Below are 26,011 nucleotides of genomic sequence, written 5' to 3'. Positions count from 1 at the left end.
TGGCTAGAGGCAGGGGCTGGGGCTGTGGTTCTTGGGCTGAGGGTTATAGCTGGGGTTGGGAGAGGACAGCCTGAGCTGGAGGCCAGGCACAGCTGAGCCTTGAGGGCCCGTGGAGGAGAATGGTGGGTACGATTCTGTGAATCGGCATTGGGGCTTCCTGCCAACTCCCTGGTGTTGCTGTTGGGCCCTGCCTGTGTCAGGGAGGCCTCCTGCACCCTTTCTGGAGCTCAGTTCAAATTTTTGTACATCTGGTCTGTTGCAGTCTCTGCCATTGTACCTAGATCCCCTGGCAAAGCAACAAACGTTTCTCTTGCTCGCATCCTTTCACTGATGCATTTGAGGCTCTCCTGGGCAGTTTTGACTCGGCATTTTTCATGTGAACATTGAATCCAGTGATGCAGGAATCTTGGCCAGAAGTCAATCATACCTGCCTGTGGTGTGGCATATGTGCAGGCTGATCCCCATGGAGATGCAGGATGCAGCTGCTCTGGCTCCTGTTCTTCTGCAGAAAAAATACCATCCATAACATGGATGATTTCTTGTCTTTTCCATCTCCTACACCCTCACTTCCAGGCTGCTCTGTAAGCACCTTTCTGCTGCCAGCATTTCTCCTATGGTTTGTGCAGTGACAGCATTTTTATCCTTTTTTGCTCATTTATGTCTCCAGCCAAGCTCAGCACTGTGTCCTCAGAGCCGTCACCTGTATGGGTGACAGCCCAATGCAATAGATAGTGTGAGTTTTCAGCCTTTTCTCTTGCAACTTTGGTTTTTTTGGACTGCTCTTTCAGCCCTCCACCCTTGAGTGCTGCCTTCTGTATCTTCACCCTATCACCCTCTGTGTGGCTGCAGGTGTCACAGTCCTGTCCCAGGTCCTGTTTGCCTCTGCTGTTCAGTGGTTCTGCTCCATCCTTTTGTCACAACTGGCAAATGCTCTTCCCTCTGTCCTCCTTTACTGTGTGTTGCTTTTTTAGGATTCAAGTCCAGCTTTCTTGAAAAGAGACTCCTTGAGTCTCAGTGGAGAACTGGTCTTCCATGTGAAAAATGGGAAAAATTCCAGAGCCTTTGCCTATATTTTTTAGGGAAACATCTAGCTCAAGGTAGTGAACCAAACAGGAGGGCTTTTCCTTCTTAGATCCAAGTATGTTGGCAGAATGAAAGGCTGAGACTGGCTGTCAGTGTGGTTTTTGTTCCCTATGGAATATGTGCTTGCAGCTGCTGTGGCTTCAGTTCTGGCCATCACCTGTTGTGCTGGTGGTCAGCAGTGCTCATCCATTTAACTCCAAACTTTCCACCTCAGCCCCATCTTTCTGCAGTCCCGGCAACAGGCAGTGCCTGAAACTGCAGTGTGCCAGTCCCTGCACCCTGGGAGGGCAGCACCAGGCAGCCCTTTGCCAGGGCACTGGAAAGTGATGGGGAGGAGGAGCGGGTATTGTCTCTAGCCAGCATGCTGCTGATGTGATTCTCCTTTGTGGAATTAGCTTTAAAGCATTAAAATTTAAATTTTGAGATCACAATTGCTTAGTTGCTTCTGCTGTTTTGTTTTATTTTTATTTTTGCAACTCTTAATATTGAATTTTTTCCTTATTACTGAGGGGAGCATGCAAAAAGCAACTTTTAAGCTGTAGCACTGCACTGAAATTACTCTAATCAGCATATTTTTGTTTGTTTTACCCTGAAAGTAAGTCATGTGGGCATTCCAAAATGGGGAGTAGAGGAAAGGGAGGACAGTAAAAGACCTTTTTAAAAGATAAATCAATCTGAAGTAGCCTTTGTCCTCCTCCTCACCTCCCTACCTGTGCTGACACTGAGAAATGCATCTGTGGGGTTCAATCTCAGATCCTGAACAGACTCTGTTGTACTGCAGAACAAGCAGCCCAGCTCTGCTTTCTCTGCCTCTGAGCTGCTGGGCTTTGGCTGGTGTGTGTGTGCTGTAATACCAGACTGTTTTTTAGACTAGCACTTTGTAAGTGGCTGGCTCTGTTGTACAAAGAGGAAAATTAAAGAGTGGTTTGCACTGAAACTGGGTTCTGTTGTATTTTCAGCTTTCATTATGTGGCCTAGGACTGCTGGTTTGTGGGAATGCCTGGTTCTCTAGGAGAAATTTGGGCTGGGGGAGGGTGGGAGGAGTGTCCTGGAGAGCCAGTGGGGATCTGGGACAAAATCAGCTGTTAAGGGCACAGCTCTGGACAGCTGAGGGTTCACTTTGCTCCAGGGTTGCCTTTTCTCCCTGCAGTGCTGGATTGCTGGTACCTGGTGCTCTAGCAAAGCTGTCCTTGCTTTTCTGTGGCACTGGACAGCCTCAGCTATGGTTTCATCCTTCCTCTTCCTCTGCAGACGCCTGAGAGGTCCTGGTCTTCCTTCTGTCCATTTTCTCCAGGGGTACAGGGCTGCCACTGAGGTAGCTGTCCTGCAGCCTCTCTAATTTCCTCCTCAAGGCAACCTGAACATGCTTGTGAGAGCAGGCTGGAAAAAGCTGAGAAAGAGCAATGGTTTTGTGTGTGAGATTGTCCCAGTCCTGTGAGTCAAGGTGGGCTGTGTAACACTGGTGAGAAGATTTGAAGTCTTCATGCCAGACTTAGAGTGTAAGAGCAGAGGAGCTTGATCTCAGCTTGAGCTCCTGAGGGTTAATGAGCCTTAATGTAGAACAGCAGCTGCTGAACTTTGCTCTGAAGGGCTGCTCCCCAAAACAGGGTGTGAAACCCATCGTGAGAAGAAGGGAAAGCAAAGGGGCAGCTTCCCTGTTCACTGGGAAGGTATTGGGTGTGAACAGAAAATCAGTGTCACAGTCCCGGCTCAGCTCCTGCCTTGAAGAGGATTTAGTGTTACCCTGAGAAAAAAGTGCTCAGAATAAAGAAGGGGCGGAAAAATAACAGCCTGAGTATGGAAGAGCTTCTTTTTAAAAAGCATTTGTCTAGGTTGGGACTGTTCTCTCTGGGGAAGAGATCTGAGGAGTTTCTACAACGGGGTAAGCCAGGAACAGTTGCTCCCTGTTCTCTACAGTGCAAGGTGGGCAGCTTAAAGCATTTATTATCCCACCTGGCCCAGTAAGTAACAGCCGGCCAGTCCTTGGCAACACCCTGCTCGCAGGCAGGAGAGGCTGTGTGGGCACTCAGGTGCTTACAAATGGACTTGGGAAGGATTAAATTAATAGGGAAATAGTGTGTGTGCGTGTGTCTGTGGGCTCAAATCCAAGTGAGGGCACTGCAGTTCTGAACATGACGTTTTTATTTTAATTGCAGCCTTTCTAAAATACATTATATAGTTCTAGATAACAGATTTCTTTTCAAATAACTTTTACAAGAGGTGACAAAAGCATAGTCTCAAATTCAGAAGATGGAGGTCTGAAGTTCTTCCTTAAACATGCCTTCAAAATGGAGGTCTTTTGCCATGAGCTCTTCTTCTACATCTTCTAAGGCCCACTGATGATCTGTCAGTTCTAAGGCTTCCCATTCCGTCTGCATTAGCAGTGAACACAAGTAGAGAGGGAAAAGCAACATTAGGATTACTTTGACAAGAACTACACAAAGCACTGCTTTAAAAACTGCAACAAACACTGATTTCTATTAAAAACCTGTCAATCCTATCAACTCTCTGAAATCAGTGGTTTATGCTTAATTAGATATTAGTTGCTCAATACAAATTGCATCACAGAAATTAGAAAAACTACATTATCTACTTTCTGCCAACCCTCTAACTTTCTGGAACAGTCCATAGCTTCTGTAACAGCCAGTTCTGTTCTGGTGGGCCAAGTGCTTTGCAGTGAGGTAATCTTTAGTTCAGTTACTTGATAACAACAGGTAAGAGGCCAAAACTTTTGCACCTGATCACAGACTTGAGCACAAAGCCTGCAAAAAACCATGTCACATGATGCCCAGCAAGGGATTTTTATTTCTTGGCCAGAACACTTCTCTTGCAATATGGGCTTTTCCCCTTTTGTTTCTGCTGGAACATGTTGTGGGTTTTGGTCCCTGCAAGGCTGAATTGGCAGAAATGCTGTGGAGAGCCAGTACTGGGTGGAAGTGGAGTCAGACTGGCTGGAACTGCACTTCAGTGCTAAGTGTGGCAGAAGAGCCAGTGCTCCAGCACTGCTGCCAACTGCAGCCATCCTTTTCCCTGGCTGAGCCTCTGCCTGGGTAGTGTGGGATTTTTAACCAGGAAGGTTACTGAAAACAAACTGCAGGAGCAGACCATCCCAACTTCCCAGGCAGCAGATGATGTGTGGCTAAACCTCTTCTACAGTACACAAAACCAGAAACCAGGTCTGTCCTTTGTGCATAAACCTGGCCATAAACACTGCCTGTGAAAGGCAGAGGCAGTCTGCCTCCAAGGAAGTGCCTATGGGAACTGCTTTAGGAGAACTTCAAGACAGTAAATTGCTGATGGATTTCCACTGAACTGACTGGCTTGATTTTCTTACCCAAGTTTGATCAGAGGCCTGCTGGACTCGTGCTCAGCTGCACTATTAACACAACTTTTGGAGATCCAGCTTCTGATTTAGAAGTATACCTCAAGGTAAAAAAAAAAACCCTTCCTCACCAAAAGCAGAGGATGGGACATAAATTCAGCTTTTGTACCAGCAATGACTGATCTATCAGGTTTACTTCAGGGTATTTGGGCTCTGCCAGATCCAGAGTAACTCCCACAGCCTTCATAAGCTGTCAGCTCTAATTTTAGGAACAGGAATCCAGATCAATTCCCCTGACACATGGAGATGAGTTACATGCAGCTTACAACCCTGCAAACTCACACAAGCAGGAGTGCAGGTGGGAATACTGTACCTTAAATGCTTTGTTAGTATCTGCTGGCATGGCCATTGCTGCCCCTGTCATTTGTTCTTGCATCACCCTGGACTGATCTGCAGCTGCAAATGAGAAATGAGAAGTTGATTTCTGTGCTATTGAAGAGCATTCCCTGGAGCATGGTGCAGTTGGGAAGGTTTTTATCTATGGATTAATACATTGCAGCAACAGCCAGAATGCAACACTGCTGTGCCAGGAGTTCTCACAAGACATATTGACCCCACCTGCTCTGTCTTAGCCAGATTTACATAAAATATGCAGAAAAATTGAGGAAAGTAGTTTTCTATTCCCAATGCACATCTGTCTTGCCCCACATTAACATTAGGAAATCTCTGCAGTTTTCCTTAAAACCAATACTTGCTAGAAATAAACCTGAGTGCAAAACTTTTGCACTGATTTGATGGGAAAGAAAGCCTGGGCTAACAACCATGGAAGTTTATGAGCCAGTGGCTGGTACAGGAGATTTGGGTATTTGCTGCAGGTGATGTCAAACCTGGCCCATGGACAGTAAGTAACCTCACAGAAACGAGAGAAGAATGCAGGAACTTCTTGGCTGCCTCAGACAAGATCCCATGGAAGGAGCAGCGAGTTCCCAGAAATGGCAAGTGCCTTACCATTATCTTGGCCCAGGATGAGAGTATAAATGCTTCTGAGTCCAAACACATTCAAGAAGTACCAGGAAGCAGAGCTCACCCTGACAAATCAGAACAAGCACAGTTGTTGTCAGTTCAAAGCTGGCTCATGACCTCATTCCAGCAGCACACACAGACCAGCCAAGGGCTATTAACACATTCAACATTTTCCAAGTGGGAACTGAACCTTGCTTGCTGAGGACAGGGACTTACCAGGATGCATCCAAAGTGAGCAGCTCAATTCCCTGCTGCAGCATTGGCTTAAAACGCAGCGTCAGGGGAAAGGGGACCTTTGCTGCAGGGTAAAGAAAAAAAAGCCCAGTTTCACAAAGTGACACTGCATGATTGCAAAGCACAGGGCAAAGGGAGCAGGTAGCTCTTTTATTACATCTCATGTAGTCTGAGTGCAATGTGTACAATAAAAAGTTAATTTGGATTTTTGAAAAAGCTGCAGTTCTGTATTCATTTTAACACGAAAAGACTTTCTGAAACTTAATCAGATGACCATATCTCACAGGTATTACTTCAGTGACTTAAAGGAAATGTCCCTTGTTAAAGAAAGTTATCACATTAACAGTATAGAAAAAAGCCCCCAGAATTATGAATTTAAGTAAGTATTTTTGATGTGCACACTCCACACAGTAACCAATTCCCTGGACAAGTTCAGAGGAAAATCCACTATATCAACCTGAATTTCAGGCAGTTTTAATAAAATACTGCTTTTGTCACTACAGTTTTTCCCAAGTACATGACCTATTTTCTTTGAGACCATGACCAACACTCAAAACAATTTCCACCCTACAGGACAAGCAAATCCGTGCAGTTTGTGGAGTGAACAGCAGCAGGGCCGCAAGCCAAATTTATGCAGCTTCTAACTGACTGCTCTCAGGTCCAGGAGATGCAGATCTGATGCAGCTCAGACCCTCAAGGCCATCTTCAGAAACAGCCAAATCCATGTTACTCCAGACACTTACTTGTGACAAATCCTGAAAATGTCATGTTGATCCAACCACCAATGAGGATCATAGGCAGAACATTGGTTACATTCCCTTTCATCATATCTGTCAGCATGGTAGGATCTGCAAATCATAGACAGGGTGTGAATAGCAGCACATCACAATAAAGAGAAACAAGTAATTACATGTCAGATAATTTAATTAAGAAACTGCATGAGACAACACTCCTATCCCAATATCTACAATTTTCCATTGCTGACAATACTTTGCAAAAGGAGATGAGCAGCAGTGTGGTGGTGGCTGCTGCCACAGAGGTGTTGTGTTCTGTGCTGTGCCTGACCCCATCCCTTGCCCCAGATCTCTGCACTTGCCTGACCCCTGTGAGCTGACCTGGGTAGAGGAAGGACCACAAGCTCCTGTTTTGCTGTATACATTAGTTAAATTAAAATTAAATCACTTTAGGAAAGACCCTCTGGGAGTTGGAGCAAAACATTGGCAAAAGGAGACAAGAGCAGGACTCCCACTCCTGGCTACCCTGAGGAGGTCAGGGCTCCTGAGATGCTGCAAGCAGCTCAAGGCTGAAGTTAAGCAACATGAAGCAACCTAATGTTTTTGTTATTCAAGAGAGGGATCTCACTCCCACCCCCTCGTTCACGCTGCCTGAGCTCCCTGCAAAGCTGATTCACCTTCCACCCTCAGCAGACACTGACAGGTTTTTCTACCTGGCTGCAGTACCTTAACATACCTGTCATTGGTGAAGGAGGCACTACCTTTCTTTTTGTTTTCTTAAAAAATCCATCCTCGGGGTTATTAAAAAAATATTTCCGGGACAGGAAAGACTGAAAGCAGAGAAAGACAATGCCAACACCATAAGAAGTAAAAGGACAGAAGCATTAGTTCTTGCTCAGACATTCAGACATCTCTGAATTCTTTCACAACACATCTTCCTGGGATAGGTGCCTCACTGCCCACGTGTTCTAAAGCTCCTTGTATTTTTCTGCATCCAGAGTACCAGATCTCTGGCCCTCTGAAATTCTTAATGTAATTATAAGAATTCTCTGAAGAGAAACTCATGTTAATTAAAGAGCTTTTAGTGTTTTGTGCAAATTCTTTGTGGTGGTGGAGCACCAATACTGATACCTGGAACATTTTCACTCGCCCAGCTGACCTCTGGATGTCATAAAATACACATTTGGTATTTTATGACAACACAGCCAACATGAGCAATGCATTTTTAGTTTAGCAAACATTTCAGCTGACGTTGTATGACCACCTCGTTATCCCAAGCTAGCATTACATCCCTGTATGCTTGCTGGCAGATATTAAACACAGCAGTTTGGAGGCACATCTCATATCAGCATGCAGTTAAAACATCGAGCAGTGACAGCTAACATATGCAATGGTGCTCTGTCCAAGATTCCCAGCAATCTGCCCTCCTGGACACTCCTCTGGCCCAGAGGTGACCCGGCAGCGTCCGACCCCGCGGGCCCCTGTGGGCGCTGCTCCGCCCCCGGCACTGCCCGGACAGAGCCCCGCGCTCTGTGCTCCTTTCCCAGCCATCCTTGTAAACCCCGACCGCGCAGCTCCATACCTGCTTTGGAATGTATTTTCCATTTTCCCGAAGGACTCTGCTCCGGATCAGGACTTGGCTGGAAGAGAGACACGCGGCGTTAGCGGCCGGGCCGGGTCGGGGGAGCGGGGGCGGGCGGGGGTGAGGCGGGCCCTGACCTGTCGGACACCTGCTCCTGAGTGAGGCGCTTGTCGCTCTGCAGCAGGATGGACACGTAGTGCCGGATCATGCCCACGAAGAAAGTGATGAAGACGATGGGCAGCACCACCCATAGCCGGATGTTGGAGTCCAGCAGCAGCTCGGGCTCGCTCATCGCGGCGGTGCCGCCTCGGGCCCGGCTCCGGCCGACACCGGGCCGCCGCCGCACGCCCCGCTTCCGCTTCCGGGACCGGGACCGGCCCTTCCGCCGCCGGCGGAAAGGCGTCAGCGCGCGCCGCTGGCGGGAAACTCGAGCGCGAGTGGCGGGAGCGCCGTGAGGGGACACCGCCGTGTCCTGCTCTGCTCTGCTCTGCTCTGCTCTGCCCTGACCTGACCTGACCTGACCTGCTCTGACCTGCCCTGCCCGGAGAGGACGGGAGGTGAGCTCGGCTCAGCTCAGGTGAGGTGGGCTCAGGTGAGATGGGCTCAGGTGAGCTGACCTGAGGAGGTGGAACGGCCGCCCCAAGGCAGTGCCCAGCCTTTGGCAGTAGGTGCGATGGAGAGGGGCCAGCCTGGCCCTGGCTGGGCTGTCAGGCTGCGCCTCGCACCCAGAACAGAATCCCATCAGCGGTGGGGCTGGAAGGGAGCTCTGGGGATCACCCAGCGCAGCCCCCTGCCAGGGCAGGGTCACCCAGGGCAGGTGACACAGGAGCAGGTCCGGGTGGATTGGGAATGTCTGCAGGGAGGGAGAGTCCGCGCCTTCCCTGGGCAGCTGTTCCAGTGCTTTGCCATCCACAACCTAAAGAAGATTTTGCTCACGTTGAAGTGAAACTTTCATGTTTTGGCCATTGCTCCTTATCCCGTCACTGGGCACTACTGAAGAGAGTCAGGCACCATCTCCTTGGCACCTGTCTTTCAGATATTTATATACCTGAAACAGCTGTGAAAGGCTCATTGCACTTTTGTTTTTAAACTGTTCCACTTCCATGCTGATATTTTAAATAACTCATTTTACCAGCCTTTGCCAAGCACTTGAAATTTAGCATGAGATGCTCGCACATCTTTTTTTCATAACCTTTAAGTTTTAAAGGTGAATTGAGTTTATTTTTCTTTTTAATCATTGCCACCCCCCAAAAGAGGATGGTGAGATGGAGGTTTGTGCTGACAGAGCTCACTGGCTATGATTCATCGTTAGGGACATGAACAGGGTCACTTATTGTGTTTAGGCCCATGAACACCCATCTGTGAATCCTTTTTTGCTTTGTCCAGGCATGAGGAGAGGGTCTTTAGCTTGAGTGTAGCTCAATGGATGGAATCTGAGTCCTTGTAGTTGCTCACTTTAATTTGCCATTTTATTTGCCTGGTGTCTGAATGAAAGGCCAAGCCTTGTTTCATGAATTTTAGAAAAAGGGATGTATTCTGCTATTTAAATATGACAAGCTCTAAAATTTCAACCGGCATAGCAGAAAAATGTGGTGTGATATTGGTTACCCAGGCAATCTGTCTTTCTTTGAGCACTCTCAATTTCTGTCACGTTCCCTTTTGCTATTCACTAATACATTCTAGATCTGCTTTAAAAAGAGATGAATAAAACACTTGTCTTTTTCCTGCATTTTTTTTTAGGCAACCACAAAGGTTTTGTTACCATGATTTCAAAAAGGAAATTATCCAAAGTTGATACTTCTGAAGAGAGCTGCAAGACAGACTTGCCAAGTAGGTGCTTGGGTATCATCTTATTGGGGTGGAGACCCCTTAAGAGAGGCAACAGCTTCCACGCAGGGGCAAGGCCACAATGACAGTTCTGATAATGCTGATTGTTAATGACACTGCTGATTTTTTATACATTTGATGCACTGTGTCTTGTTTTCTCAGAAACTAAGAAGTCACGGAATTCGGATAAGGAAAATGCCTCTGCCTTCTGTGGATTGGAGAATGAGGGAGTCTTTGAAGAGCTCCTCAGGACATCAGGAATTGTGCTGAAAGCTGGGGAGGGACAGAATGAAATAGGTATGAGTTCAACATTTGCTCTTTCTGATTTAGATCAAACCTGAAAGGATGGATAGTACAAAATAATGATGTGTTTTACTTGCAGCACAAAAGAGATTGAGCCAGCCTGTTTCAAAATTCAAGCAAACCCTCATTTGGCCTTTTTTCATATACCTCCTGTTCCTGCTGAATTCAGTGCATCACCTAAACTCATTATTCCACCTCTTTGGGTGTATATCTGTTAAGTCTAAAGACTGCTGAAAGATTATTGGAGGTATATAGAAAAATATTAGACTGCATCTGTGATTACAGTATTGAATTGCAGAGGCAGGAGCTCTGAAATGGGGAAGCAAACATGGCATTGTTGCCTTTTATTTCAGGCAAGGCCTTCAGGAAGTCCTGCATTCAGTGTCTTCAATGCTACTCTCAGCCCTGACTAGAGAAAGCACAAGTACTGATTCCACCCAGGCTTTTGCCAGCTGTACTTCTCAATAGAGCAAATGCAAAATGTTGGTGGATGGGCTTGAGAGCTTGTACTTGGTGTAGCTGTTATGATGTTGTATGGACAGACTGTGTCTCATTCTTTATTTCCTTTCTAAACTGTCTCCTTAGCTGTTGATCAAATAGCTTTCCAGAAGAAGCTCTGCCTGGCCCTGGAGAAGCACCCTACTTACCCAGCTGTAAGTAACTTTGGCAGGAGCCACCTTCAAAGCTGTTTGCTGAGTAGGAAAATATGCAAATGCAGCTGCCTGTCCCTGCTAGGCCCATACAAAAGTGTGCAACACAGCAGCTTATCTTGGATTTGTGTGGTTCAGATTTTCCAGTTCTCTTAGTGTTGCTGTTCCAGCCTTTTAGTCCCACAGTTTTTCTGACTGTCAAAGTAATTTTCATTAGCAATATTATTCAATAGACAAAGATTCTTAGAGCAGACAAATCACTTGCATAGCTTTCTGGTGGAAGCTGGGTTTGGTGTTGTGTTGGGTGGGAGCTGGCAGCATTAACAGTGCCATGATGTGGTGCTCCTCCCCAGACAGCAAGTCCGGGGTGGTGAAAGTCCTAAGGCCAGTGATTTGACTGCAAATGTTTTTTGGGTGCAGCCCTTGTCACATTAAATGTTGCTATCTCAGCTGAACAGGAAGAAAGACAAAGCCTTTTTAAATCAAAGTAAAATGTGAGACACTTGCTTTAAAATTAGTTTGCAGAACAATCACTGTTTCCTCTGGAAATGGTCTAGACTAGCATTTCTTTATTATCCAGCATTCCTTCCATCACAGTTTCTGTCTGCAGTTGTCTGGTTAGTGGTTCTCACCATCTGCTTGCAAAATGCATCCTAAAGGACAGCAGTTGACTGGGGTGTCCCTTCAGGGTGGATGACTTCTCTCTTTGCAGGTGGTGAAGCAGTTCATCAGTGGCCTGGAATCTCACATCAAGGACAGGAACCAGTTCAAGAACTGCCTCTTGCCATGCACTCCTGTACGGTCTGAGGGGTCGAGGTAGAGAAAATGTGTTTTGCCTTCCCCTTCAGTCAGAGCCAGTCTCTAGTGATGTGCTGTGACACTGACCAGGGTGCAGCTAAAGGCTCCAGCTGGTGCACACCAAGGCAGGATGGCTGGTGTAGTCCACTGCTGTTAATTAGCAGGGAGTTTAGAGTGTTAAGTCACATAATTTACTGTCTGCCCATGGCACACATTGGATTCCATGGCATTTTATGGCAACAACCAAATACTATGAAAAATATTTGCCAGGGTGGTGAAGGTCAATTCCTTTTTGAGATATTTTATTTTTTCCCCAGGAGATACAGCTTCACCACAGACTTCCACATTTCTAGTCCTGTAGAAAGTGAGCTGGTTCAGAGCTAAAGTGCTGTTGTAAATCTTTTTATGTGTCTGTGATTACCATGTGCTACCTGAAGTCATTGTATGTAGTTTTAAAAAGAAAACAGTAATGGGAAGAGTTACACCCTGTTCTCCCAGCATGTTTTTGACACAATTGTGAAATCTTTCATCTTGCAGGAATCTGGTGCACTCATACTGTGAAAGCCTCATTAAACTGCTTCTTGGGATTAAGATCTTACAGGTATAGGAACCTTAGCTTGCTCTTTACAATGGTTTTGATTGTAGGGAACATTTTGCTTACTTAAGTAAAGGATTAATAGAACTGGTTCTGAGGCAGGTGAGGCTGCATCTGGAGTGTGTTTGTTTGGTGCTGTAGGGACACAAAGATGCTTAGGGCCTGAGACACATGGCAGACAAGCAGAGACAGAGGGAACTGGGTTTGTTCAGTTTTGAAAGAAGATTAAGGGAAATTTCATGGTCTTCAAACACCTTGTTGCAAGGTGCAGGGAACACAGAGCCAGACTCTTCTCAAAGGTGAACAGGGGCAGAATGAGAGATGATGGCTCAGGTCAGCCATAGGAAATTCTGATCACTTGCACTGTGGAGAATGTTTATTTAAGTGCTGGAGCTGGGCACTGTTTTCAAACTTACCTGAAATTGATGCTTTAGTTTTCTGTGTGGTGAAGAGCAGCTCAAGGTCTGAGAAAGAGAGGTTCATTGGCCCATATGGCCATATTCTGTTGGGTAGTTTATATCACCCTCTGAAAAGTGATTTTCACTTCACAGGCTGTGCCTCATTTCTGGCATTAGGCAAGAGATTTCTTATACGGGAAATACTTTGTTGAGCCTTTCAAGCATTTTATTCTCTGTGTATATTTAATCTTTTCTGAAAGATTTGATGGCAGTACTACAGCACAACCAGTAAATGACCCTAACACTTTGTTTTCCTTTTTTTAGCCTGCTGTCATAACACTGTTGCTGGAAAAGATCCCCGAATTCTTTTTTGACATGTGAGTGTAAACTGGCATCTCTCTGCCTTGAAATGAAATTTTTTTTGGACAATCACCAGCTGTTTGACTTTAGCTGTTACTTCAAATTGCCTGACTGGCAGTTTGCACTGATGTGGGGTTTTTTTACATACCTGTGTAAAATAACCTGTGAGGTACCATGACCTTAAATTTGTGAGTCCACAGAGCAGAAGACAAATTTCTAAAAGGTGAAATGCAGACATTGTACATTGATTGATTGTGCTTTTCACAGCTACTGACACAAGCTTAGGAATTATTTCAGCAGAGGGACTACAGAGTGTCTCATCATTAAAAAAAAAGATGGAAGTGGCTGCTGGCAGAGTTTTTGGAGGCTGGGAGATACAAACAGATCTCCTTTTAAAATTGCAAGTTGTGTTCAAACAAGGGAAATTGAAAGAGCATCTCTTGGTTTTTGAATGTAGAACACCACAGTGGAGTGAGAGATCTTGAGGTGTAACCAGGCAAGACTTGAGCATTTCATCTCTTCTCCCTGTGCCCTGGATGCTCACTGCAGAGTTAAGAGGCCAGGCCAAGGGGCAAAAAGAAGCTGAGGCTGTTCCTGCTGCGATTTTTTTTCCAGTGCTGCACAGGGGTGTAGTCCAAAAAATTGTCTCAGACTGAAATCTCGTTTGAGGAGGATTTAACATAGACAGTCACAAGGTCTGAACTGTTTTCACCTAAGAATTCTAAAGAATCTTGGATGTAAAATGATAAGCTGTTAATTGTGCTGTGAATCCTTTGGGAATTCTGGAAAATGGATGTTGTTACACTTGTCTCCTATCAAACTATAAGAAGAGTGAAGTTCTTTCTATGTAGTAGTGACCAGTTAAGAATGGGTTTAGCTGATCTTGCTGACCAGCAGCAGAGCTCTTGAGTCTGTGGGTCTGACTAAGCTGTGTATCCTTTTCTGCTCTTTCAGTGTGGGCACCTTTGGAACAAATTTCCCCCGGCTCATCATCAATCAGTTTAAGTGGCTTGACAGGCTCCTTGACAGCCAGGTGGGTACCAGAGGTGCAATCACACAGATGCTTTTTCCAAACAGCTTTTGGAATGCCTCTCAGGTGGGATTAGATTGAATTATTGTGCTGATGAGAACTGATGTTGTTCTTGTATTCACATGCTGAAAGAGAGATTTAATTTTTTCTGTTTTGTTATGTTTGCCTTGAGTGACATCTGAACATCTTTTACTATTTTTCTTCTTTCCTTGCTCTAAGTATTCTTTTACATAAATTTATATCTGTGCATGTGTATTCACACAGATGACTCAATTTTAAAGCTGTTGTTGGCAGGAAGTTACAATCCCCTCTTGTTTAATTTTAACAAGGTACTGGATACTTGCAAGCATGTGGGGATGAATTCTCTGTTCCTGCTCTGGTAATTCTTTTCCTTCTTTCCCTAAGTCAGTTGGTCTCTGTGGGTTACTCTTTACTGGAGTACTAAACACTAGGAAGCTTGTTGTGTTTCCCAGTTTCCTCTGCTCACCAAGATCATTATATCCTAGCTGTAAAATGTCCTTTTTCCACAAAAACCTATGCTCTGCTTCATAATGTCAGCAGGACAATAAGTTAAGAGACAATAGGCACAAACTCGGGCACATGTTGCACCGAGGGACCTTAGATGCATAATATTGTTGTGCTGAGAGATTTGTGCATTTCACCAGTGCTCCTCTTGTCTGCAGGATCTGGTCAGGAAGTTAATGCAGATGGTTAGTGTCTCTCCAGTACCAATCCAGCACGATATTATCACCAGTTTACCTGAGATCCTGGAGGATTCCCAGCAAAGTGAGGTTGCCAGAGAGCTCAGGTATGGATGATTTGGTTGGGAGTGTTTGTTTTGTTTTTTCCCCCTTTTCCTCCTCAGCAGGAAAGGACAAGATGCATTAATGCAGGTTGCTCTGGGGCTGACTGCAGTATTAGGACAGCACTGTGTTCCTGTTAACTGCAGCATCTGGGGCTACCTACCACTGTCTTAGGACGTTCCATTTGTACTGTTGTGCTCCTAAAGAGAGCACAGGCAATCCAGCAAAAGACATTGCATTTAGACAGTGCTCCAAAACTGTTTTATCTAAACTATTATTAAACTTTGACTACCTGGAGACAGCACAGGTAGCATCCAGTTAAGTACTCACTACTTCTGCTGGATAGTCTATGATCAGTCACTTGGATATTACTACAGACAGCTTCTGATCTGTCTTGCATTCTGCTGTGGTAAGGATCAGTCTAGGGGAATACAATATAAGAAATTAAAGGTAGTGTGGAAAGTAATCTTACCCCTAAGGAGTTGCAGCTGAGCCAATTATTAGAGATTAGGAACAGGCCTGACTCTAACAGGCTGCAGCTGTAGCCAATAAGAAGAAGAGTGTTCTAAAGAGTGGTTGAGGGGGGACTGGAGTCAGTTGGGTCCCGTGAGAAGAAGGAAGAGTCCGTGCTTAGAGGAGCTGCCTACGAGAAGCATCAAGGAGGTACAAAACTCCAGCAATATGGAACCTTTGCAATATAATAACAGCAGATTAACATGGTTTTTATTAATAAAGAAAACCCACACTACAGTAAATGTGTGCCTGAAACAGAACTTTCTGGCTATTTTATGTACTTTTCTCAAGCATATTTACTGATCCAAACAACTGGGAAACCTAATGCCAAGAGTTACCCTCCCAGGGAGCACTGCCATAGGCTAGTCCTTACATCTGTCTTTTTAAATAATGTATTCATTTTACACAAGAATTTGAGTAGTCTAAGTGTTTCTGATTCTTATTAGTGCACAGATCACTTACATTTATGCTGGTGTTAAAAAACCTGTGATCACTGTTGCAGATTATTACTGCAAGCAGTGCATCCTTCCTTGTACCCTCTCAAATTGTGACTTTGTTTTCATTCTCAGTTTATTGCCTCAGCTTCTAGATGGAAAAACTTCACACATTTTTTCCTATGCTAATCAAACTCCTCAGATTTCTCTTTTCTCTGTTTGTGTATTTTGAAAGCTGAGATCTAAACAGTATCAGCAGGCCATACTTATTTCCATATTCTCCATAGCCTCTCCCATTTCTGATGCAGAAAACAACTCATTACTTCTAATGAGTTAGGGAGCACTGACAGAATTACCAGCATGCTGCAGATGAGCTGTTTTTCAACTAACAAAACTTAAGTACAACTTATTACTAGGGAAAGTTTGTAAGAAACTGCGAGGTCAGCCAAGAATGATTACATGAGTTTTGGGAAAGTCCATGAGGCTGTTAAAGACATGTGCACTTCTTACGTGAGGAGTAATAATTTAGACAACAAATTCTCCATAATGCCAGTGACATACGTTGTTGTCAGTTTCAGAGATGTTTATTTTTGCAGTGGCCACAAATTACTGGAATCATACAATACACTAAAGATACATTCTTGGTTTTCTTAAGAGGACCCTTTGTTTTCTTTTCCCTGTGTATCAGCTGCTTGTTGAAGCAGGGCAGACGGCTGACAGTGCCAATCCTGGATGCCCTTTCTCGTCTGGATCTTGATGCAGAACTTGTGGCTGAGGTGAGAGCTTTTACTGAGCACTTCAGCAGACCCCAGCCCCTGCTTAGCAACACGAGAGCTGGCACTGTCTCTTCATTCCCAGTATTTTGCTAAATCTGACTCCTGTAGGCCTTCAGAAGTCCTGAGCTCCTGAAGTTGGAAAGAGGTCAGAAACTAAAGCTGGTTCTTGAAACATATATGAGGGGTTCAGCAAAGAGCAGAGAGTTGTTTTCTGAATTCCTACTGTAACAGCCATGAATTTCAATCACAGCTGTTTTAGCAAATGCAGAAGCACTTTGTCCTGCTGCAGTAAGTTTTTACTGCCTGTCTTAAACCTTATTGTCAATATTTCATCTCTTTTAAGTACAGTGACCAGACTAGACTGTTGTATTCTAAGGAAAGGAAGATTGGTGATTAAATATTAAACAGGTTTTCTCTGCAGAGTGCTGATAAAGGAGAAGAGATGATGATGTGCCTTGTGCCTTTTGGATATGTTGCATTGCTGCACTTTTTGGAGTTGGGCTTCTTATGAATAAAATAAAATCGGTTCATTTGAGTGCATAAATAGTGTTTTACATAGTCCCAAAAGGCTGCTGCTGCATAGGAGCCTGCACGTTCTCCATGCTTTTCCCTTTTGAAAGCCAGTTATAAAATGGTGGAGCCAAGCTCTTCCTGTTGAAGAGTGATAAGGGGCAGTGGCCACAACAAGAGGTTTAGGTTGGACATTTGGAAAAACAAGTTAGGGTCTGCAGCATTGACATAAATTATCAAAGGGGTGGCAGAGATTGGAGGTTTCCTCCATCCTTCAAGACTCAGCAAAGCCAAGGTGAGTCTGATCTAGTACTGACAATATTCCTGTTCTGAGCAGAAGGCTGCACTGTAGTCTCCAAGGATTCCTTCCCACTGGCATAACTATGTTTCTGTGAAGTGTTGTCTTCCAGCTGATGGAGTGTTGCTCTTTCCTCACTCAGGTGCGGCAGTCTGCCATGACCATTGTGCCTTCTGTAAAACTGGAAGATTTGCCTGTAGTAGTAAAATTCATCCTCCAAAATGTCAAGGCAGCAGATGCAGTAGAGGTAGAGTCTCTTTTTCATTATGAAGTGTGTGTTTTCCACACCAGTGTGTGTTTTAACAGAGGGAAGTTGCTTCACACACAGAGCTGTATGTTTTTAATGTTTTCAAGTCAAATTTTAATATTGCCAGGGATCAAAGCCAGCCTTGCTGAGCTATCAAATACACTTTGTTTCATATGTTGAGGAAGCCTCAGCCTAAGCCAAATGAGGTTTGTGATCTGCCCAGTCTTTCAGACCCCTGTAAAAAGTGTGCCTATGACATGGCAGCCAGTCTGTGCTGGTACACTGCATTAGAACAGCAGTCACATTGGTAAATTTGCATGTCCCAGAATTCCTGAGGCTGTCGTGTATCTTGCTCAGCTGCTAAACAGACTAGAAACAGTTCACAGCAATGTAAAGAGATATAGGTGGGAATTTCATGGAGTAGGTCTTAAAAAATTCTATCTTTTGTGTGACATACAGGTGAAAAGTTTTGCTGGTTCATTTTCTAAGTTAAATTGAATTTGGACATGATTAAATACTTGTGAATCTTTACAAACATATGAGTTTTGATTTTAGGGTTATTATGGGAAATTGTTGTATTTTCCTCAGCTTTTTTTGTTCTTCCCTCATTTGTCACAGTGATTTGTGCATGGATTTGTGCTTTACAGGTGATTTCTGATCTTCGTAAGAGCTTGGATCTGTCCTCATGTGTTCTGCCCCTGCAGATTCACAGTTCCCAAAAGAAGATTAAAAGCCAAGTTCCGGCCAGGTACTTAAACAAGTTTACCTGATTTTCCAAGGGTAGGATGAGACGAGAATTTAAACTGTTCCTCTTCTGGTCTCTTTGGCACAATTGGCTACATACATGAGCCCAGTTTATCCTGTTGAAAGGCACGGACACCTTTATTCCTTCCTACTTGGTACTAATGCAAGACATTTGTCACTCCTTGCCCAGCCAGCTTCCCCTGCCATGGATGTAGTTCCTTTTGAGCCATCTGCCTCCATGTCTGCATGGGGATAAGCAACTTCATTTATAATAATGTTGCTACCAGTTTATCTCTTTCAAGTTCCCTCCGGTATGTTTTCCATTGATTCTGCAACCTCTGTTTCCACCCTCTTGGGAATCTCCCTGTCCTTGCCAGAACATTCCCTCTGGACAATGGCTGTTTTAAGTAGCTGCTGTGACTGCTGGCCTGCCTTGCTCCTTCTGTGACAGTATTTGCAGGGACTGAGTCTCCTCTTTTCTGATGATTTGCAGTTCTTCCCTGAGTCAAGTAACCACCAGCCAGAACTGTGTGAAGCTACTTTTTGATGTCATCAAGTTAGCTGTGAGATTTCAAAAAGATGTCTCTGAAGCATGGATTAAGGTAAGATACACGCTTCAGTCCTTGTTCCCTTATTTATTTGGGCTCCTTGATTGAGCCTGAGCTTTTCTTGTAATCAAATGTATTAAGACAGATGTTAGCCCTTCATTTTACTGATACAGATTTCATTCTGCAAGAGAGGAAAAATGTTTACTATATATTGAGACTGAGCTATGTGAGGCCTTAAGGTGCTAGAAAATGTCCTGCTAGAAATCACTATCAACTGGTATTAGGCTAAATTTAATTTTAAATTGCATTTTACTGTAAACCATGAGGCTAGTTCTTGTCCTCATTACCTCAGTTCCTTTCTCAAGCCTCATGTTATTTGAGAATATCCTTGTTCAAACTCAGTTTTCAGCTATTTTTTTGAATACCTTCTTTATTCTCTATTGTTGGCAAGATCCAGTTTGCTGACTTGGATGGGTATCCTGCTGTAGAGGAGAGAAATCTGTGAGCAGGCTTTCACAGACTTTTGGTGTCTACCTTTTTTGATTTGGTTTTGTAATACATTATTGTACTGTAGCCTAACAGCTTGCTTGGTTTTTTTCCTCTCAGGCTATTGAGAACAGCACATCTGTGTCTGACCATAAGGTAATAGTTCTGCTCTGTAAGTGTCCTCTTCTCTTGACTTCTCAAGGGCTTTCTTCATGGTTGTAGATTAAGAGATTTTTGTATTTGGACCAGAAACTTGTTAGTCATGTTTCATGGATGGTTCTCTTGGTATTGGACTTGTTCCAAGTATAACAACCATCCATTTTCTTTGTAACTCTTGGTTCATCCCTTCCTAATGTTAAGGGACAGAGTTATCCTGTTCTAATTCTGTCCTGTTGTACTCATAAGGTTTTATTTCATTTGTGACTCTTGGGACTTTCTGAGCTCTTTTTTTCTAATCAGTTTACACTTCAAGTTTTGACTTGGAGTTATCTGGACTGTTTAATATTTCAGCATAATGTGTGGTGGTTATTTCCTCTAAAAGGTTCTGGATCTGATAGTTTTGCTGCTAATCCATTCTACAAACACCAGGAACAGGAAGCAAACTGAGAAGGTTTTGAGAAGCAAAATCCGATTGGGCTGCATGCCAGAACAGCTGATGCAGAATGCTTTCCAAAACCATTCAACGGTCAGTGCTGATCCTGCTTTGGGACTCTCTCTTTATCTCTCAAAGATCTTGTCAGATGATGATTTAGCCCTGGGCTGCATTATTTATACCTTTCCAGTAATGTTCATGTACTTCTCTTTTATAATTTTTTGTCCAGATCAGTGTCCCAAGGCACATGTCCTCTATTGTAACTGTCATGTGGTTTTTTGGAGTTGAGCTTTCCTCAGCATTGGATGTGTTGAAAACAAGCAACAGTAATCTCTTCTTTCATGGTGTCTGTATTTCAGGTTATCAAAGATTTCTTCCCTTCAATCCTAGTCCTTGCTCAGACATTTCTGCACTCAGCACACCCAGCTGTGGTCTCCTTTGGCAGCTGCATGTACAAACAAGCTTTTGCAGCCTTTGACTCCTACTGCCAGCAGGTACAGTGTGATGATGGCAATTGTTTATTTAGGTTTGCACTTTGTTCTAGAGTGTATGTCATGATCCTTTAGGGGACAGGGTTTCAGGCATTAGGAAGCCTTTGGTGAGAGGTCTGTGCCAAACAGTAGGCCAAGAAGAAGATGGGGAACAATCACAGCAAGACTGATAGCAAGCGACTTCAAGCACAAAGACTGCTGTGATTATCTGTACTTGATCAATGTTGGTCATATGAGCAGAGTAAGGCAGACATTTTTCTATTGATATTTTACTGTGGTTCTTTTGGTGGCTTTTTCCTTAGGAGGTTGTGAGTGCTTTGGTGACTCATGTGTGCAGTGGAAGTGAGACAGAACTGGACATTTCTCTGGATGTGCTCACGGATTTGGTGGTGCTGCACACGTCCCTGCTGATGCGCTATGCCACCTTTGTGAAGGTATCTGCTTCTCTGGGTTTGTACTAGATTTTGGGGCCCTTACACACTTTGCCTCAGATCCAGAATAGATCAGTACTTCTCCAAAATAGAGGTATTGGAAAAACTTATACCTGTAAAGCTTTTCTTCCTGGAGAAAGGCAGTGGTCAGAAAGGTAACTGCTGTCAAAATGTGCTCTGTGAGATAGGACTGAATCATTTTTTGACAGGGGAAATTGAGATAGACAATTCCCTTTAGCTGGACAATGCCTAAATTGCAGGCATGGAATGGTGCCTACAATGGAAATGTTGTCTTTATTTACATGAGCTATTTCAAAACTTGGCAAAAACTTGCCCCCTTTGTGGACTGCACATTCTGTCTATTGAATGACTGACAGTACTTCAGCCAGTATTTGAATCCTAAGACAAAATTGCTTGCAGAGATGGAAAAAGATATATCCTAAAATTTTAAAGAAGAAAGTACTCAGCGGGGAGAAAGAAAATGGACTACTGAATTCTAAGAATCATAAGCAGGGTCAGACCTGTCCAGTTGCCTATTTCCAAAAGTAGTAAAAGTGGAGATTGAGGGAAGAGCTAAACAGCAAGGCAAGCATGTAACAGTACTTTCTTTGAACACTCCCGCATCTGTGGTGGTTTGTAGCTTAAGGAAAGCTTGTATTTAAGAGCCCTTGAACAGGGTGGGTGTGGGTATTCCCACACCTCTCTGATATTTTGGTGCTCCTGGTGATGTAATTATACATTGTGGGAAAGGTGTATATTTTTTGCTGTTTAGTTGGTTGATTGTTAAATGAAAAGTACTTGCTTAATTACTTGCTTGTCAAATACTTTGAATCCTGTGGCCAAACCTGTGATAGAAAATGGAAAGCTGTCACTTGTCCTGAGCACTCCCAAAATGCTTATGGTAGCCAAATTATTCTTCCCATTCAGCCTCTGATAAAATGAAATCCCATAATTAAGGCCAGAGCAATAATCTGGCATTTATGTTTGTTAATTTGAATGTATCTTTTTCATGCATGTACAAAAAAGGTAAAGTTAATTATCTTCCCTGAGGTTGACAATTAATGTGTTTTTGAGAATATGAAAAGGAGTTCTTGACATTCTGAGCTAGTTTGTGGCTTCTCTTGTAGACCATTTTAGACTCTACACAGAAACTGAATCCATGCCAGATACGGAAGCTTTTCTACATCCTCAGCACTTTAGCATTCAGCCAGAAGCAAGAAGGGAGCTACATTCAGGTAAGCAGAGACACAACAGAAAGTTGTTCAGTCTGTGCCTTGGTTCTTCTGCTAGATTAACTAAATACTGGCATCATCTATGAACAGGGATTGATGTCAGGATAGCCTTGAGTTAAAAATTCTCTTCTCCCCAAGTGTCTGCAAACCAGCTTGTGGCTCTAGACTTTCCACCCTAATATCAAGGGCATATCACAGTGACTGTGCCTCTCATCTTCCCCAGAAAGGTTCCCTTCTCTTGCACATTTGAGAAAGGCAGAGTTGTTAGACATGTTGTAGGAAGGGTACTGATGGTAGTCCCTAACCTAACCTCTCAGTCAAAGTGGGACTGTCACCAGCATGGTGTCATGTTGATTGTTGCTTTGTCTAGCTGAGCCTTGAAGTCTTGCAAAAGTGTAAATTCAGCAGCCTCCTTGCACAGCTCTGTTTCTCCATCACTTGGAAGCCTCCAGAAAGCACAGTTCAGCTTCCTCCCTGAGATGCTTGTATTGATTCATCCACTTAAATTCTGCACACCAGAGACAACAAAGATTCTTTTGTTAGAAGAGCTGAACTGCACAGAGCAGAGTACTCTGCTGTGAAGTGGTAGACTCCACACCTCTTGTGCCTCTGGTTTAAACACGAGAAGCTGTCAAACCTGGTTTGTCTAAATCCACTTTCATCTTGCACTGGATACGTTGTGTGACTCAGCAGCAGCATATCAGTGGTGGTACTATATACCTTTATCTGGAATTCTGAATCCTTATCTGCTATTTATCCATAGCAGATAAATAATTCAAAGATATTAATTCTGCAACAGAGACGTCAGGGTTTAAAATCATCCCATTCATAAAGTTCAGCTCTAGAAATTAGGACTATTTGTCTTTCTTTGAGTCCCTGTGTAGTTTGTAGTTGTAGGTATCTTTGCACATGCTAACTTGAGCCTGTAAAGGAAAACTGCTCTTCTCCTTCTGATTGGTCTGTGGCATGTAAAACAGCATGTCTGTAGCCATTTTGTCCTTCCTACTCACCCTATTAAATTGGAGCTCTTCACTGCCAAAATTCCCAGTTGTTTAGCTCCATTCTGAACTAGTTTCCTCAGTGATTTCCCCACCTCCCACCCTGAGTCTTACATGTGACTTGTGAAAATTGCCTTGGCAACACACAGTGTGACTTTGCAGCCCAGCAGGACTTGCCATCAGGATGTTCTGCCTGTCACCCTCAGAAGTTGTGAAAAGAAGGGGAGGAGTGTCTAGAATTTAGTTTGAGCTGAGAGTTTGTAACTGTGGAGATCCAAGGTTGGCAGTTTGACTCTTATCCTCATTGATACTGAAGACTCCAGGGTTAGGTCACCAAAGAAATCAGTATCCTGAGAGCCAACTTCCTCTTTGCCTTCTCTAAGTGTTCTTCTAAGCTCGTGCCTCTTAGACATGAGGATCTCTGCAGGTAGATTAGGAATTTTTCCTTGCACTGCACAGATTGTCTTTGGACCTTCATCACAAACTGCTCCATTCCTCAGCCTCCTGAAGGTGACGGTGTTTTGAAGTGCAGCTCTGCAGCTGCTCTTTGGGTGTGACAGGCTCCAAGACCATCTGCTGGTTTTTTGACATACTGTTCTATTAATTATAGTTGAAACCTGGACCAACTACATGTTCTGTGTAGCAGTTAGAGCAAAGTCAAACCAAATCACTTTTAATGCTGCTTACAACCTTACTTGGAGTTGGGATCAGTATTTTCATAATAAATGAAATGTCAGAATGTGCATTCCTTAAGCAAAAATCCTAGTACACCATCCCTCTTGTAGCCCTTGGAGATGACATTAAGTGAAGATGCCAGTAGAACTGTGAGTGATGCACACAAGTACCTCTGTGGTGACATGGTCTGTGTCTCTTTTCAGGATGATATGCACATGGTGATCAGGAAATGGCTCTCCAGCACCGTTCCCAACCACAAACAAATGGGGATTATTGGTGCTGTTTCCATGATAGGCAGTGTGGCATTAAAAAGGTGAGAGAAAATGTAGCAAAGATGAATTTAACATGGCTTTCAGTTCAGGCCTGGAGTGAAACAAAGACAGGAGGGCATTGCCTTTGAGTTCATGCACATCTTGGGCAAATCCAGGAACTTAAAACGCTCTTCTGCATACTGTCGTGTTTGGTATTTCAGCCTGTGCAGTGCTGCTCACCTGCTGCTGGTCTCAAAGGCATCCCAAATTCCTTGCTCATGCCTGTTTGTGGATCCCTTGTCTGCACTGCACGACCTGTTGCTTGGAAAAAAAATTGAACACTGGTGAACTACTAGAGTCAGCTTCTGACTCTAGGCTGAGTAACCTGAGATGCTCTGTGTTTGAGTCCAGGGAAGTCTAAAAGAGAAGAAGTCCCAAACACCACCAGGTGTTTTCCTGATGTGTTCCAAAGAAATCTTTTTAATGTGTAATTCTCCGATTTCTGGAGAGAGAACTTTGTGTGTGTGATGGGTTTTGCTGTCTCTTGAATCCTGTGTCACAACAGTAAGGTTATCAATTGCTTCCAGGAATGAAGGAGATTCTGCTTCACTGGAGAGACCAGAGCTGAACAGTGAGCGTGATGAGCAGGTGAGTACCAGGAACAGGGCAGTGCAGGACACAGGGAGGATATGGTCAGCAAGGAGTGGTGACTGGAAATGCAGTCTTAACTGAAGTACTGTGTGGGTCTGGGAGTTGGCTTTCCTGAGCCTGGGATTCTTGTACATTGACTGCAGAGCTGAGAGTCTATTGAAAATGGTTTTGGAGAAACAAAGGTGCCTGCTGGTTTTGCCTCTGCTACACCAGAACAAGCAGCACTGCAGCTGTTTAGTAAAAGTCTTCTGTCCAGTTGTTATTTCAAATAAAAAGGAAAGAAGCAGGACAGTCTGCTTCAGTGAGCCAAGGGTGACCATGGTCATCTTCTCAGCTTTGGTAGCTGTGCCTTTCAGGCCATCCAGAGAAAGTGGTTCTGCTGCACAGGATTGGCCTAGCAGCCTTTTTCCTCAGTTTGTGTTAAAGAGCCTTCTTTTCTGCTGGCAGTCTATTTAGGAGTGATCCTGGGCAGACTCTTTGTGTTATTTCATGGCAGAGGACACCAAAAGGCCCATGTTCCTTCTTAAATCTGTGTCTATTCAAGAATATTCACCATGGGTTGTTACTCTAGAGATGAAGCTTTGAATATGCCTCACAATAAATTAATGTAAGAAAGACTGAAGGTAAAAGCTTTAATTGGATCCATTTACCTTACCCATTTCTCTCTGTTTTCTCTCCTTTCAGCTGTCTACCCTGCTGGACCTTGTGGGCTTCTGCTGTGAGCAAACACCAGAGGTCTTGGCTCTGTACTACGATGAATTTGCCAGTTTGATTGAGAAGCAGAAGGGCAATTTGGACTTGCAGCTCCTGGTATGTTGCAAAGCATTTTGAGCTTAATCACTTACCTGAATTCTTCAGGAAAAAGGTTGGTTTTCAGACATTGACAAGATAGAGTCAATTTGAGGATTTCACTCTAGTCTGGGAACTTGTTTTGTTCTGTGAGAGATTGATCAGATACAAAATCCTCATTCAGCTCTCTTGGCTTTTTTTGATTGTGGCAGATTCCTCATTAACCAGGAATGTGCTCATGTGCTTTAACAGCTTCTTTTTTGTGAAATTTTGCATGACAAGGGGAAGTCTTTTAAAGGAAACTAAGTGACATTTCAGAACATGCTGTTCCTATTCATAGACAAAAATAGAATCTGAAAGAACTTTAAACTTAGTAGAGCAATTGGTTTCTGGGTCAGACTATTAAGATTATCTGATCCCTAAGATTTTGGAAGAGCCACAGTCATTAATGGTAATAAATAAATGGATTTATGGTGATAGGGAGAGTTTTGTGAAAGGCACTGTACAACTCTTTCTTCCTGCTGGGAGCTCCTTTTACATGGGCTGCTTTCCTCTTCCAGCCAGCTGCTTTGCCTCTCTGCATCACTCTGGAGCTTATAGTCA

At 43.9% G+C, this 26,011-nt stretch overlaps 2 protein-coding genes across 4 annotated transcripts in view; one reads left to right on the top strand and one right to left on the bottom strand.

Moving 5' to 3' along the window:
* Positions 1–3,207: 3,207 nt before the first annotated feature.
* Positions 3,208–8,341, bottom strand: EMC3 (ER membrane protein complex subunit 3). The gene is made up of 8 exons (XM_009091038.4): positions 8,116–8,341; positions 7,979–8,036; positions 7,133–7,226; positions 6,406–6,510; positions 5,645–5,726; positions 5,414–5,493; positions 4,779–4,861; positions 3,208–3,455 (listed from the first exon to the last, which is right to left on the bottom strand). The coding sequence occupies exons 1-8, from the start codon at positions 8,268–8,270 to the stop codon at positions 3,327–3,329; spliced, it is 786 nt and encodes a 261-aa protein (XP_009089286.1). The 5' UTR covers positions 8,271–8,341; the 3' UTR covers positions 3,208–3,326.
* A 107-nt stretch (positions 8,342–8,448) lies between these two features.
* The window catches only part of FANCD2 (FA complementation group D2), a 34,585-nt gene continuing 17,022 nt past the window's right edge, over positions 8,449–26,011 (top strand). The window contains exons 1-21 of one of the 3 annotated variants that reach the window (XM_018915019.3): positions 8,449–8,555; positions 9,719–9,808; positions 9,968–10,102; positions 10,694–10,761; positions 11,471–11,574; positions 12,094–12,157; positions 12,874–12,926; positions 13,864–13,942; positions 14,623–14,747; positions 16,378–16,465; positions 17,416–17,520; positions 18,168–18,268; positions 18,758–18,866; positions 19,419–19,454; positions 19,840–19,983; positions 20,250–20,384; positions 20,684–20,815; positions 21,940–22,047; positions 23,921–24,030; positions 24,556–24,616; positions 25,304–25,429. In XM_018915019.3, the coding sequence (XP_018770564.3) occupies positions 9,742–9,808; positions 9,968–10,102; positions 10,694–10,761; positions 11,471–11,574; positions 12,094–12,157; positions 12,874–12,926; positions 13,864–13,942; positions 14,623–14,747; positions 16,378–16,465; positions 17,416–17,520; positions 18,168–18,268; positions 18,758–18,866; positions 19,419–19,454; positions 19,840–19,983; positions 20,250–20,384; positions 20,684–20,815; positions 21,940–22,047; positions 23,921–24,030; positions 24,556–24,616; positions 25,304–25,429 (1,950 nt within the window). In that variant the 5' untranslated portion in view covers positions 8,449–8,555; positions 9,719–9,741. Of the gene's footprint in view, positions 8,571–9,718; positions 9,809–9,967; positions 10,103–10,693; positions 10,762–11,470; positions 11,575–12,093; positions 12,158–12,873; positions 12,927–13,863; positions 13,943–14,622; positions 14,748–16,377; positions 16,466–17,415; positions 17,521–18,167; positions 18,269–18,757; positions 18,867–19,418; positions 19,455–19,839; positions 19,984–20,249; positions 20,385–20,683; positions 20,816–21,939; positions 22,048–23,920; positions 24,031–24,555; positions 24,617–25,303; positions 25,430–26,011 lie in introns of all 3 variants that reach the window. The other 2 variants (XM_030227899.2, XM_018915020.3) reach the window with 2 other exon arrangements.

The sequence above is a fragment of the Serinus canaria genome, chromosome 12 (genome assembly GCF_022539315.1).
Source record: "Serinus canaria isolate serCan28SL12 chromosome 12, serCan2020, whole genome shotgun sequence".
Taxonomy (NCBI): domain Eukaryota; kingdom Metazoa; phylum Chordata; class Aves; order Passeriformes; family Fringillidae; genus Serinus; species Serinus canaria.
Note: the sequence above shows the minus strand (reverse complement) of the source record. Positions and strands in the feature narration are given on the sequence as shown.